The 13363-nt window shown below is 41.8% G+C and overlaps 1 protein-coding gene across 3 annotated transcripts in view; it reads right to left on the minus strand.

Annotated features, from left to right (window-relative positions):
* LOC126481305 (probable proline--tRNA ligase, mitochondrial) overlaps window positions 1–13363 on the minus strand; it is a 117140-nt gene that overhangs the window by 83257 nt on the left and 20520 nt on the right. The window contains exons 2-3 of one of the 3 annotated variants that reach the window (XM_050104959.1): window positions 8099–8286; window positions 3289–3466 (exon numbers count right to left, since the gene is read on the minus strand). The exons of 1 other annotated variant lie outside the window; for it this stretch is intronic. In XM_050104959.1, the coding sequence (XP_049960916.1) occupies window positions 3289–3463 (175 nt within the window). In that variant the 5' untranslated portion in view covers window positions 3464–3466; window positions 8099–8286. The remainder of the gene's footprint in view (window positions 1–3288; window positions 3467–8098; window positions 8287–13363) is intronic. One more of the 3 variants, XM_050104957.1, reaches the window with a different exon arrangement.

The following is a 13363-nucleotide window of genomic DNA, read 5'->3' on the forward strand; positions in this document are numbered from 1 at the left end:
CCTAGAATCGCTGAAAGAGAGCAGGGGCGCTGGTAATCCCGAATGGCAATCGTTGGTATTGATAGAGGCCGAAAGGCGTGTTAAGGACCAGAAACTGCCGGGAAGCAGCATCGAGAGGAAGTTGATGATATGCTTCTGACAGGTGAAGTTTAAAAAAATACTGGTCTCCAGCAAGGTTAGTGAACAATTCTTCAGGTTTGGGGCATAGGGTACGTGTCGATGAGGCATTGAGCATTTACAGTGGCTTTGAAATCGTCACAGAGACAAATATCACCATTTGGCTTAGCAACAACAACGACAGGAGAGGACCACTCACTGGAAGTGACAGGAAGCAAGACCCCTGAAGCAGTGAGACGATCCAGCTCCTGTTTGACCCGTTCACGAAGGGCCACAGGAATGGCCGAGCCCGAAAAAACTTAGGCCGAGCAGTGGGTTTGAACGTGATATGAGCTACAAAATTTGTTTGCACCGCCTAACCCAGGAGAAAAAAGAGCCAAAAATGTCTTTGACAAGGAAACCAGTTGAGTATACGGAATGGCATCAGAGACGATATTGACAGAGTCATGTATGAAGAACCCAAAAACGCGAAAGACATCGAAACCAAAAAGATTCTACACGTTACTATGGTCGACCACAAATATGGGAACAGTGCGAACGATGGATTTGTAAAATACCTCAGCATCAAATTGTCCCAAGATAGAAATCTTCTGTTTATTGTACGTCCGTAATTGCCTAGTGACAGGTGATAGGATTGGAGAACCCAACTGAAGATACGTCTGAGAATTGATGATAGTGGCTGCAGAACCAGTATCCAGCTGCATGCGAATATCCCGACCAAGTATTTGGACAGTGAGGTATAACTTCCCTGAAAGGGAAGAAGTACAATTGACAGACAACACAGCAGCAGAATCAGCATCACACTCATGAACATCAGGTATGCGGCCAGATTTGCAAACGGACACATGACCCCTCTTTTTGCATTTGTGACACACGGCCCAACGTTGGGGACAATCCTCCCATGAATGTTTCGTAAAACACCGCGGACTTGAAGGAAGTTGCCGGGGGTTTTGCTGTAGTTTCTTAGAGGTTTGTTGACGGTTAGGCCGAGGCTGCGCTTGGGAGCGTACTGCAGCCACGTCGGCCGGCGGGGACATGCTGCACGCTGCGTCAACAGCGCACAGAGGTTGTATTTCCCCAACGTCACCCCACGCCTCTATTTGCGCCCCAGTGACACGAGAAATTTCAAAAGACTGCAAGATGGATAGGACCTCATCGAGAGTCGGATTCACCAATTGAAGGGCACGTTGCTTAACTTCTTTGGCGGGCGCCGACGGGATAATAGCATTCCGTACCATGGAATTTGTGAACTTCAGTAACAAATTGACACTTTCTACTGAGGCCTTGAAGTTCAGCAGCCCAAGCGCGATAGGATTGATTTGGTTGTTTTTGACAATGATAAAAGGCAACACAAGAGGCTACCACATGCGTATGCTTTTGAAAATATATGGACAGAAGTGAGCACATTTCAGCAAAGGACAAAGACGCAGGATCTTTCAAGGGAGCCAATTGCGACAACAACCGATACATTTGAGGTGAAATCCATGAAAGGAACAGAGACTTACATGTTTGGTCATCCGCGATATGAAATGCCAGGAAGTGCTGTCGAAGACGTTTTTCGTAATCTGACCAGTCTTCCGCCGTCTCGCCATAAGGAGGAAAAGGAGGGATAGACAACGACGAAAGACGCCCTGTATTGGATGCTGCGATGAAATCATGAATCGCCGATGTGAGAAGCGTTTGCTGTGCAATGAGACCTTGCAATAGTTGCTCTAAAGTAGCCATGGAAACCCGTGGGTCAACGATGAAAAAGAAAAATTCACTACCTCGTCGCCAATTGCTATAACGTCAAATCGAACAATTATATTTCTAGGACAACACAATACATGTAAGTCACAGATCACATAAACGAAGTAAGACATGTGTACACTGGAACAGTCAAATCAACACCGCGTCCAAGTCTAGCAGTCCCTGGCTGGCTGGCCGCTTAGGTGGCACGGCTGCTGCATGGCTGGCAGACAGCGCCGCATGTAAAGGACATGCGTAACTGCACGGCGGCACTTTGAAAGATCGACAAGTCATAATAATAGTATCACCTCATTTCCGTCCTATGTGGATTGGAAAGTCTTAAGTTGGTTCCCTGACCCTAACAAAAGCTGTAGAAGTTTTGTATATATGGACAGGATTTTAGTATCCACCTCTACCCCTTTCTCAGCTAAGGTTTGTACAGCAGCAGAATGGTTAGGTAAATCAAAGGCCTTTCCAAAATCTGCAAAAGCTATACACAGAGGCATCTGATATTCATTTGCTCCACTTACCACTTCCCAGAGAGCGTAAATGTCATCTAGCATGCAGAAGTTGCCGTGGAATCTAACTTTCTCTGTGGGTTGAGATGTGTCAAGAATGGAACTGATATGATTTAAGAGTATTCTCATCACAATTTTGTACTAAACATGGAGTAGACATATGAGATGATAGTTTCCTTTCTTGTAGAGCAGTATTATTTGCTTTGATCCATGAGCTTGGAACTGATTCACAATCAACAGATAAAGTAAAGATTTATGACAAATAGACTATCATTTGCTAATAAATTTTCTGAATCTTAAGGAGGAAGAATGCGCAGCAATCCACCATATGACAATGGTTAGGTGGGGTGGATGCTTCCAATGTGGCCAAACAAGTCTGAATGATAAAGAACAAATTGGCAGGCCATGTCTTTGTGAAGGACCAGGAATTGGAAGGGAAATGCAGGCCCTGGTGCAAAGAAACAAAGTCAACAAGTCCCAACCAATTTCTCTTCCTTCCCTGAAAAAGGAACCAATTATTCCAAAATCTAGGAGTATTGCTTTCTGTTTCTGCATTTACGGTTTGTTTTTATGAAAGAATGCTTCTACTCATGTTATTAGTCTTTCTTCAGACCCATTCTCTGTGTGTTGTACAATGTTACTGTATGTGCATTATATGTCACAGTACTTAAGTATAGAGAATAAACGAAGAAAGTTAATCTCACGAAAGAGATAGTAGATGATACACTACACAATATATAGACACACACACACACACACACACACACACACACACACACACACACACACACACACACACACATATATTTACTCTTCAAATGGCAGTAAGCTTCGTATATTTTTAACAAATCTGCTGTTAACATGAGCAACATATTCTCTCAATTAATGTTAAATTATGGTACTTCATAACAAAGTTTAAACAAACCTGATGCTTTCCACAACTGTGCATTTGTCAATAATGGTAATAGTATTTTTTGTGCACCAATAGTTTGCATGTACTTTTCAACAATGTTAATAAGTTTTTGCAAAGCTCTTTCTCCAAGAGGTAACAGATGAAAAAATCCTGGGCTAGCAGCTCTTATAAAGCCCATGTCCAGCATCAGCTAGAAGAACAGAGGAACATAATATTAAATTGGACAGGAGGGGAGGTACACTCACTGCCTTTAAATTCAATTGTCAGGCATTAATAATGATATTTAGTGTGATGATATTCACTACAATAATTGTTTCACTTATCACATAATGTATGCACAGAGTTTTGTAGCAACTGAAAGTGCGAATGTTCCTCTTTGTTTTGTTTTATTAACTCCATTTATTCTCAGCACTGAAATGAAACTAAAATAGAATACATAATCTCAATATATTACCTTCGCTATGCATTACTGATACTCTTTACTAGTTGTATCAGCATACATATGGATGACAACTGTAGTGAAGTGGTGCCCTGTCCCACTAAAGATGAAATGCTGCTGATGAACTGCACTTCTTCCTCAATTTCAGTAATACACTTGCATCACCCAAAGAAGTACCATTTTCCATAAAAGCTTTATAATCAAAAAATGTTTTTGTTGAGATAAAAAAATCAACAAAGTCTACTAAAGTGGGTTTTCACGATACAAATTACTAATAATGGAATATTTCCAAACTGGTTGAAATATGCCACTGTACAAGAAGGTGGATAAAGAAATATTCTCCAACATTTTAGAAAAGGTTAAGTATGAGTAGTGTATTGAGAATGATGACAAATAATACACTGTCTAAGTTACAATTTAGAGTTTTACTTTTTAAAAAATATGTTCCAAGTCAGTCAAGAACTCTTTAGTAAGTCTCTGTTAAATGAATATTAGATCCAAGTATATTGATTCTTGTATAGCACAAGCTTTTGCTGCTGGAATCAGTCTCCACAAAATTCTTCTGGGTTGCAGATCTGGCCAGACTATATTGCAATTTTGACATGTTCCTCACCCATGAGAATCACCTCATTTTTGGGTCTATGGAATGAAAACTGAACCTAATCTAATCTAATCTTTGGTCACCATTGTGTGTACCTTCATCAGCTTTGGGAATACTACTATCACAATGCAACTCTAACATACTGCCATCATTACAGCTTCTACAACTATTCAAAAGGAGTAAATAAAATTTGTTGACTGTGTGGATGACTGGTGCAGGAGGGAAAGAGCTAAGATTCTTTATCAAACATAGTTTATGATGGAATTTTATTGGTCTAAATGAACAAGTCATACTGGTGCATCTTTTGTGATGTGGTGCTACTCCCACAATGTCAGATATTGGCTAGGATGGGTCACTGCACTGTGCACCTTTTGCGGAAGTGTTGACAGGTGTGTGTGATGGGGTGGGTTGGTTAGTAGTTACATTTTCTATAGAGACAGGAATGATTTTTTTTATTGATATGATGTCGAAGAAGTCAGTTTACAAGATATGTATAGATATTAGTTTCAGTGGATGGGCACATGCTGCCCATTTACAAGTTCCTAAATTTAATGTTAATGAACATATTCAGTGACTTACCAAACGAAAGCGCTGGCAGGTCGATAGACACACAAACAAACACAAACATACACACAAAAGTCAAGCTTTCGCAACAAACTGTTGCCTCATCAGGAAAGAGAGAAGGAGAGGGAAAGACGAAAGGATGTGGGTTTTAAGGGAGAGGGTAAGGAGTCATTCCAATCCCGGGAGCGGAAAGACTTACCTTAGGGGGAAAAAAGGACGGGTATACACTCGCACACACACGCATTATTTATGCTCTTCATAAGTTTGGTGTTTTTCTCTATGGATCTAGTTTCAATTATGAGATTCATTTCCGGCCGACGGCTCAACATGTGAATGCTGATGCACTGTCTCGCCTTCCCATGGGTCCTGATCTGGCATTCGATAGGGACGAACTTTTGTGTTTCCACCTGGATGTTGCCGAGCAGCGGGTTGTGGACCGATTCCCCATCACTGGGGACCGGCTGGCAGCTGCTACGGGTTCTGATCCTATCCTCTCCCGGGTTTTACGCTGTGTTCAGAAGGGTTGGCCAGATCGTCAGTCCGCTAAGACTTCTGACCTGTTTCGGAACTACTACGCTTTGCGCTACCGCCTCATGGCTAGGGATGGTGTTATCCTCCTTTCCACAGACAATGCTTCGCCGCGTGTGGTGGTACCTGCGTCTTTGCGTGCTTCGGTCTTGCACCTCCTTCACCAAGGGCACTGGAGTGTCTCTCTCACAAAAACTCTGGCGCGCCGTCATGTGTACTGGCCTGGCATCGACTCTGAAATAGCACACACGGTCGCTGCCTGCGGCCCTTGTGTGTCAGAGGCCGCAGCCCCGAAGTCATCTTTGTCACCGTGGCCTTCGCCTGAGACGCCCTGGGAGAGCTTTCATGCTGACTTCGCGGGACCTTTTTTAGGTACTTATTGGCTCCTCGTAATTGACGCCTACTCTAACTTTCCTTTCATTGTCCGTTGCACGTCGCCTACCACCACGGCAACCACAAGTGCTCTCGCCCACATTTTTTCTTTGGAAGGCCTCCCCTCCACTCTTGTTACTGATAATGGTCTGCAATTTGCCTCTTCCGAATTTGCAGATTTTTGTGCTCGTCACGGCGTTATGCATGTCACGGCCCCTCTGTTCCATCCACAATCAAACAGTGAGGCTGAACGACTGGTCCGCACATTTAAGGCTCAGATGCGGAAACTCTTGACTTCTTCTGCTGCTGATGATGTGCTTCTCCAGTTTCTGGCTTTGTACCATTTCACCCCCATGGGCGACCACAGCCCAGCTGAGCTCTTACATGGCCGACAGCCCCGCACACTACTTCATCTTCTGTTGCCTTCCACCTCACGGCCGCGGGTGCCTTCGCTTGGCCGGTTCACCACCGACGACCTTGTCTGGGTACGGGGATATGGCAGGAGGCCAAAATGGAGTCCGGCCCGCATCTTACGACATCGCGGCCGATGCCTGTATGAAATCCAGATGGACAAGGGTGTTGCAGTGCGTCATTCGGACCAGCTTCGGCCTTGTGTGCCGGCAACGCCTGTTCTGAATGGTGCTACACCACCTTTGGCTCTACCTGACGCTCAGGATCTTGGCATCTCTCATTACTCACAACACAGCCCTCTCACCGTCATCTCGGTGCCAGTACAAGAACGGACGCCACCAGGAGACGTCCCCATGCAGGAACCGGATGACCATCATCTGTCGGAGCCAATCTACTCGCCTCCTTCTCCTACGGACGCCGACACATCATCCATGTCTCCTGTTATATCAACTGGACTTGCCGCAATGGGCAGATTGGTGCACGGGGCCCTAGCAGATTCGACCCCTACGTCTCTTGTCATCTCGACCCGTTATCATCCGGGACACTTCCGTCCGTACGGGAAGCCTCCTCCTCGAACCTTTACCGCCAGTCAAACAACGCCTATGGATGTTAGCAATCTACAGGCCACCTCCATCAAGACCAGTGAAAAAATTTCAAAGCGGGGAAAAGTGTTGTGACTCGCCGATCATTCAAAGTGCCGCCGCGCAATTACACGCGGCCTCTACATGTGGCGCTGTCTGCCAGCCATGCAGCAGCCGCGCCACCTAAGCGGCCAGCCAGCCAGCGGCCGCTAGACTTGGACTCAGTGCTCATTCGAATGTTACCGTGTTCACATGTCTTGCTTTGTCAACTTGCTCAGTGACTTACATATGTTGTGTCGTTTTGAAATATATGTGTTCGACTTGACATTATAACAGTTCTCATGCTTCTTCAACAGAACCATTTAACCCCATTTTGCTGCTATATTTGGGAAGTGATTGTTAAATACACTTGCAACTTGTGAATTATTAGTCATAACATTGTCACCTAGTTTGATTGTGATCATATACTGTGCACTGAATAGTTGCCCCATGTCTCAGTTCACAATATCCTGTACAGTTTAATCTTATTATCTGCATTATTGATCTGTCATGATTTGCATTTTCATTAAAATTTTTTAGGCCTCTCCTTAAAATATTACAGTATTTTTTGTGAAATGCATGAAATGCCTGCTCTTAACTTTTTTCATCTTTACATAAATACTTCTTTTCCACTTATTTGATATTTTAATCACTTTTTTTAATGGGTTTTATGAATAACTTTTTAGGAAAACTGCTTTCAAATCTTGACACAAATTTACTATGAATCTATACCTATATCTATATGTACCTCATACCACACCACCTCTTTCAACTTATTCTTAAAATAATAATACCAGAGACGGAAAGTTGCTACTCACCACATAGCAGAGATGTTGAGCCGCGATAGGCACAACAAAAAGATTCACTCAATTATAGCTTTCGGCCATTAAGGCCTTTGTCAGCAGTAGACACACACACACACACACACACACACACACACACACACACACACACACACACACACACACACACTCATGCAAACGCAACCAGCATACACGTCTGCAGTCTCAGAGTACTGAAACCACAGTGTGTGTCTACTGCTGACAAAGGCCTTAATGGACGAAAGCTATAATTTAAATTAGATGTTAAATTCTGTTGGGTGTATTGGTTCTATGTGCTTTTTTCAGGTGTAGTGGTGTCAGAGATATTGGGAACCTTTGTTCTAAGTAGTGTGTCTAGGGTTTTCATTATGTTCAACATTTATGGAATGCAATCTTATGTTCCAGTCAACAGCAAATTGTTAGAAGTGACTTCTTAGAAACATGTTTGTAAATTGGCTGAACTTGCTGTTGTTCAGTTCCAGTCAATGGGACAGTCTGCTCTGGTAGCTGAGTTGTGCCTCCTCATTTTTCCTGTGCACTGTTCGAAAGTAGAACAGCAGAGAAGTAACTTGAAGGTGGCTTGATGAACCATTTCTCAGGCACTTAATTGCAAATTGCAGAGTAATCATGTATATCAATGAAAATAATCAATTTCTGAAAATGTAATAGGATAGATAAAAAATATATTTATCAAGTGGCAGCAGGAGAACACACGTATAAAAGGTGATACACATGTAAGCTTTTGGAGCCAGTGGCTCCTTCAAGAGAGAGAGAGAGAGAGAGAGAGAGAGAGAGAGAGAGAGAGAGAGAGACATGTTCTTTCCAAGGAGTAGGACTGTCTGCCAACAGCGTAGGTAAACCCCATGTCTTAGGGAGTATTCAACACAGCTCTCATGCAACTGGTACAGCCTTTTAGTTGCCAAAGAGACTTTGTGGTTTTGTTGCAGCCCATGTTTTAGAACTTCTCTAAGTAACATTATGTACACTATTATATGGTAAATGTCTTCTGATTAAGCATTACTGCTACCATTTCCTGTAACTATTCCAGCATCCTGTTTAGAAATTTGCTCTACTTTCTTGATTACAGTGCACTCTTTAATGCTAGTGTACAATCAGTCTTATTTTGGTGATTAAAATTGATTCTATTTGGTTTCTTGAATCAATATAGAATTCAAACTCCACTTTTTCACAGGGCATCCTTTAATGAGTGCATATATGTATTCCAGCATTAGTCATTCCTCTTAATGCTGAGGTACTGAACCAGGGAAACATTCCATGTGAGAAAAATATATCTAAAAACAAAGATGATGTGACTTACCGAACGAAAGCACTGGCAGGTCGATAGACACACAAACAAACACAAACATACACACAAAATTCTAGCTTTTGCAACAAACTGTTGCCTCATCAGGAAACAACTCCTTACCCTCTCCCTTAAAACCCACAGAGGCAGCAGCCTTTTCAGTAGTTGCAGGGGAAACAGTCTGGATGACTGACTGATCTGGCCTTGTAACACTAACCAAAACAGACTTGCTGTGCTGATACTGCGAACGGCTGAAAGCGATGGGAAACTACAGCTGTAATTTTTCCCCGAGGGCATGCAGCTTTACTGTATGGTTAAATGATGATGGCGTCCTCTTGGGTAAAATATTCTGGAGGTAAAATGGTCCCCCATTTGGATCTCTGGGCAGGGACTACTCAGGAGGATGTTGTTATCAGCAGAAAGAAAACTGGCGTTATATGGGTCGGAACGTGGAATGTCAGATCCCTTAATCAGGAAGGTAGGTTAGAAAATTTAAAAAGAGAAATGGATAGGTCAAAGTTAGATATGGTGGGAATTAGTGAAGTTCAGTGTCAGGAGGATAAAGATTTCTGGTAAGGTGAGTACGGGGTTATAAATACAAAATCAAATAGGGGTAATGAAGGAGTATGTTTAATAATGAATAAAAAAATATGAATGTGGGTAAGCTACTACAAACAGCATAGTGAACCATTATTGTGGCCAAGATAGACACAAAGCCCATGCCTACCACACTAGTACAAGTTTATAAGCCAACTATCTCTGCAGATGATGAAGAGATTGATGAAATGTATGATGAGATAAAAGAAATTATTCAGATAGTGAAGGGAGACAAAAATTTAATAGTCATGGGTGACTGGAATTCGATAGTATGAAAAGGAAGAGAAGGAAACATAGTAGGTGAATATGGAAGAGGGGTAAGGAATGAAAGAGGAAGCCGCCTGGTAGATTTCTGCACAGAGCATAACTTAATCATAGTTAACACTTGGTTTAAGAATCATGAAAGAAGGTTGTATACATGGAAGAAGCCTGGAGATACTGGAAGGTGTCAGACAGATTATATAATGGTAATACAGAGATTTAGGAACCAGATTTTAAATTGTAAGACATTTCCAGGGGCAGATATGGACTCTGACCACAATCTATTGGCTATGAACTGTATATTAAAAATGAAGAAACTGCAAAAAGGTGGGAATTTAAGGAGATGGGACCTGGATAAACCGACAGAACCAGAGGTTATAGAGAGTTTCAGGGAGAGCATTAGGGAACGATTGACAAGAATGGGGGAAAGAAATACAATAGAAGATGAATGGGTAGCTTTGAGAGATGAAATAGTGAAGGCAGCAGAGGATCAAGTAGGTAAAAAGACAAGAGCTAATAGAAATCCTTTGGTAACAGAAGAGATATTGAATTTAATTGATGAAAGGAGAAAATACAAAAATGCAGTAAATGAAGCAGGTACAAAGGAATACAAATGTCTCAAAAATGAGATCAACAGGAAGTGCAAAATGGCTAAGCAGGAATGACTACAGGACAAATGTAAGGATGTAGAGGCGTATATCATTAGGGGTAAGATAGATACCGCCTACAGGAAAATTAAAGAGACCTTTGGAGAAAAGAGAACCACTTGCATGAATATCAAGAGCTCAGATGGAAACCCAGTTCTAAGCAAAGAAGGGAAAGCAGAAAGGTAGAAGGAGTGTATAGAGGGTCTATACAAGGGCACTGTTCTTGGGGACAATATTATGGAAATGGAAGAGGATGTAGATGAAGATGAAATGGGAGATACGATACTGTGTGAAGAGTTTGACAGAGCACTGAAAGACCTAAGTCTAAACCAGGCCCCAGGAGTAGACAACATTCCATAGAACTACTGATAGCCTTGGGAGAGCCAGCCCTGACAAAACTCTACCATCTGGTGAGCAAGAAGTATGAGACAGGCGAAATACCCTCAGACTTCAAGAAGAATATAATAATTCCAATCCCAAAGAAAGCAGGTGTTGACAGATGTGAAAATTACCGAAATATCACTTTAATAAGCCACAGATGCAAAATACTAACATGAATTCTTTACAGACAAATGGAAAAACTAGTAGAAGCCAACCTCGGGGAAGATCAGTTTGGATTCCGTAGAAATGTCAGAACACGTGGGGCAATACTGACCATACAACTTATCTTACAAAATAGATTAAGGAAAGGCAAACCTACATTTCTAGCATTTGTAGACTTAGAGAAAGCTTTTGACAATGTTGACTGGAATACTCTCTATCAAATTCAGAAGGTGGCAGGGGTCAAATACAGGGAGCAAATGGCTATTTACAATTTCTTCAGAAACCAGATGGCAGTTATAAGAGTCGAGGGGCATGAAAGGGAAGCAGTGGTTGGGAAGCGGGTAAGACAGGGTTGTAGCCTATCCCCGATGTTATTCAAAATGTATACTGAGCAAGCAGTAAAGGAAACAAAAGAAAAATTAGGAGTAGGAATTAAAATCGATGGAGAAGAAATAAAAACTTTGAGGTTCGCCGACGACATTGTAATTCCGTCAGAGACAGCAAAGGACTTGGAAGAGCAGTTGAATGGAATGGGCAGTGTCTTGAAAGGAGGATATAAGATGAACATCAACAAAAGCAAAACAAGGATAATGGAATGTAGTCGAATTAAATCGGGTGATGCTGAGGGAATTAGATTAGGAAATGAGATGCTTAAAGTAGTAAATGAGTTTTGCTATTTGAGAAGCAAAATAACTGATGATGGTCGAAGTATAGAGGATATAAAATGTAGACTGGCAATAGCAAGGAAATCGTTTCTGAAAAAGAGAAATTTGTTAACATCGAGTATAGATTTAAGTGTCAGGAAGTCGTTTCTGAAAGTATTTGTATGGAGTGTAGCCATGTATGGAAGTGAAACATGGACGATAACTAGTATGGACAAGAAGAGAATAGAAGCTTTCGAAATGTGGTGCTACAGAAGAATGCTGAAGATAAGGTGGGTAGATCACATAACTAATGAGGAGGTATTGAATAGGATTGGGGAGAAGAGAAGTTTGTGGCACAACTTGACTAGAAGAAGGGATCGGTTGGTAGGACATATTCTGAGGCATCAAGGGATCACCAATTCAGTATTGGAGGGCACTGTGGAGGGTAAAAATCATAGAGGGAGACCAAGAGATGAATACACTAAACAGATTCAGAATGTTGTAGGTTGTAGTAGGTACTGGGAGATGAAGAAGCTTGCACAGGATAGAGTAGCATGGAGAGCTGCATCAAACCAGTCTCTGGACTGAAGACCACAACTAAAACTATATCTAAATGACCTAGTTTAACTACGTGTTTGAAATCCCATGATATCCTTCTTGGCTGCAGTATATGATACGCATCTTGTTACTTTGTTTGCTCAATTTTTTCTCTGTCTACTAAACTTTGGAAATTCCCAGTTTCAACCAGATGGCTACATCACCAGTTACAGCAAAATGTTTGGGGACAAGCAAGTGATTTATGGTTCACAGATTGCCTTACAATAACTTCTGAGAAATGCCTGGCTGTGGTATATGGCCAAACTTATGAAATGTTAAACATTGTAAGTATGTCGGAATCAAAAGCATTTCTTTTGGTTGAATAAAGCTAGTATATGATACTTTGGTAACACTGGAGTGCTGAAAGCTGACACAAAGGCAAAATTTTTTCCAGCACAGCACTGACCATTTTCATTACATTTTGTACTTCTGTCATGTCTCCTAGTTATAATTATGCTTGCAGATATGTTGAGACAACATCACAACACCTTAAGTGTTAGTCTGCATTCAACTTTAACTGATTGTTCTTCAAGATTCTTACTTTCTATTCATTTACACTCTTGGCCTTTAAAAGAGCAACAACAAGAACGATGGTAAATAATGGAATGTTATTTATTGTGCATGCACATTATAGGAGAAAGAATACATGATTAAATCTGTAGGTGATTTGGGGGTATTCAGGACATGTAATTTAGTACACAAAACTGCTGCTAGTGGTTGCAGCAATGGCTCTAACACGTCTAGGCATTGCGTGTTGGACGACAGATACAAGTACTTTATATGATGCTGCTTTGATTCTGCGTTAGATTTCACCATAGTGGCTGGCAAGTGTACCAATACAACTTTCTATGCAACCTATCATGACCAGATGTTTTCAAAGAGTGACAAACCAAGAGAACATAATGGCCAGGCCAACAGTTGAACACCTTTCTGTATCAATGTAGGTCAGGACAGCATGAGTAAAATACAATCTTGCATTAACTTGTTGGAAGATAACATAAGGCAGGCCTCATGGCTAAAGCACAACTACTAACCTTTACATGTCAGAAACATAAATCCTGCTGCCCAAATTACAGGCTATGTGAGTCAGAGGGGACTGTGTTGTGTATCCAGTGGTGTCTCACACCATCAGGCCAGGT

Source organism: Schistocerca serialis, chromosome 5 (genome assembly GCF_023864345.2).
Source record: "Schistocerca serialis cubense isolate TAMUIC-IGC-003099 chromosome 5, iqSchSeri2.2, whole genome shotgun sequence".
Lineage (NCBI taxonomy): Eukaryota > Metazoa > Arthropoda > Insecta > Orthoptera > Acrididae > Schistocerca > Schistocerca serialis.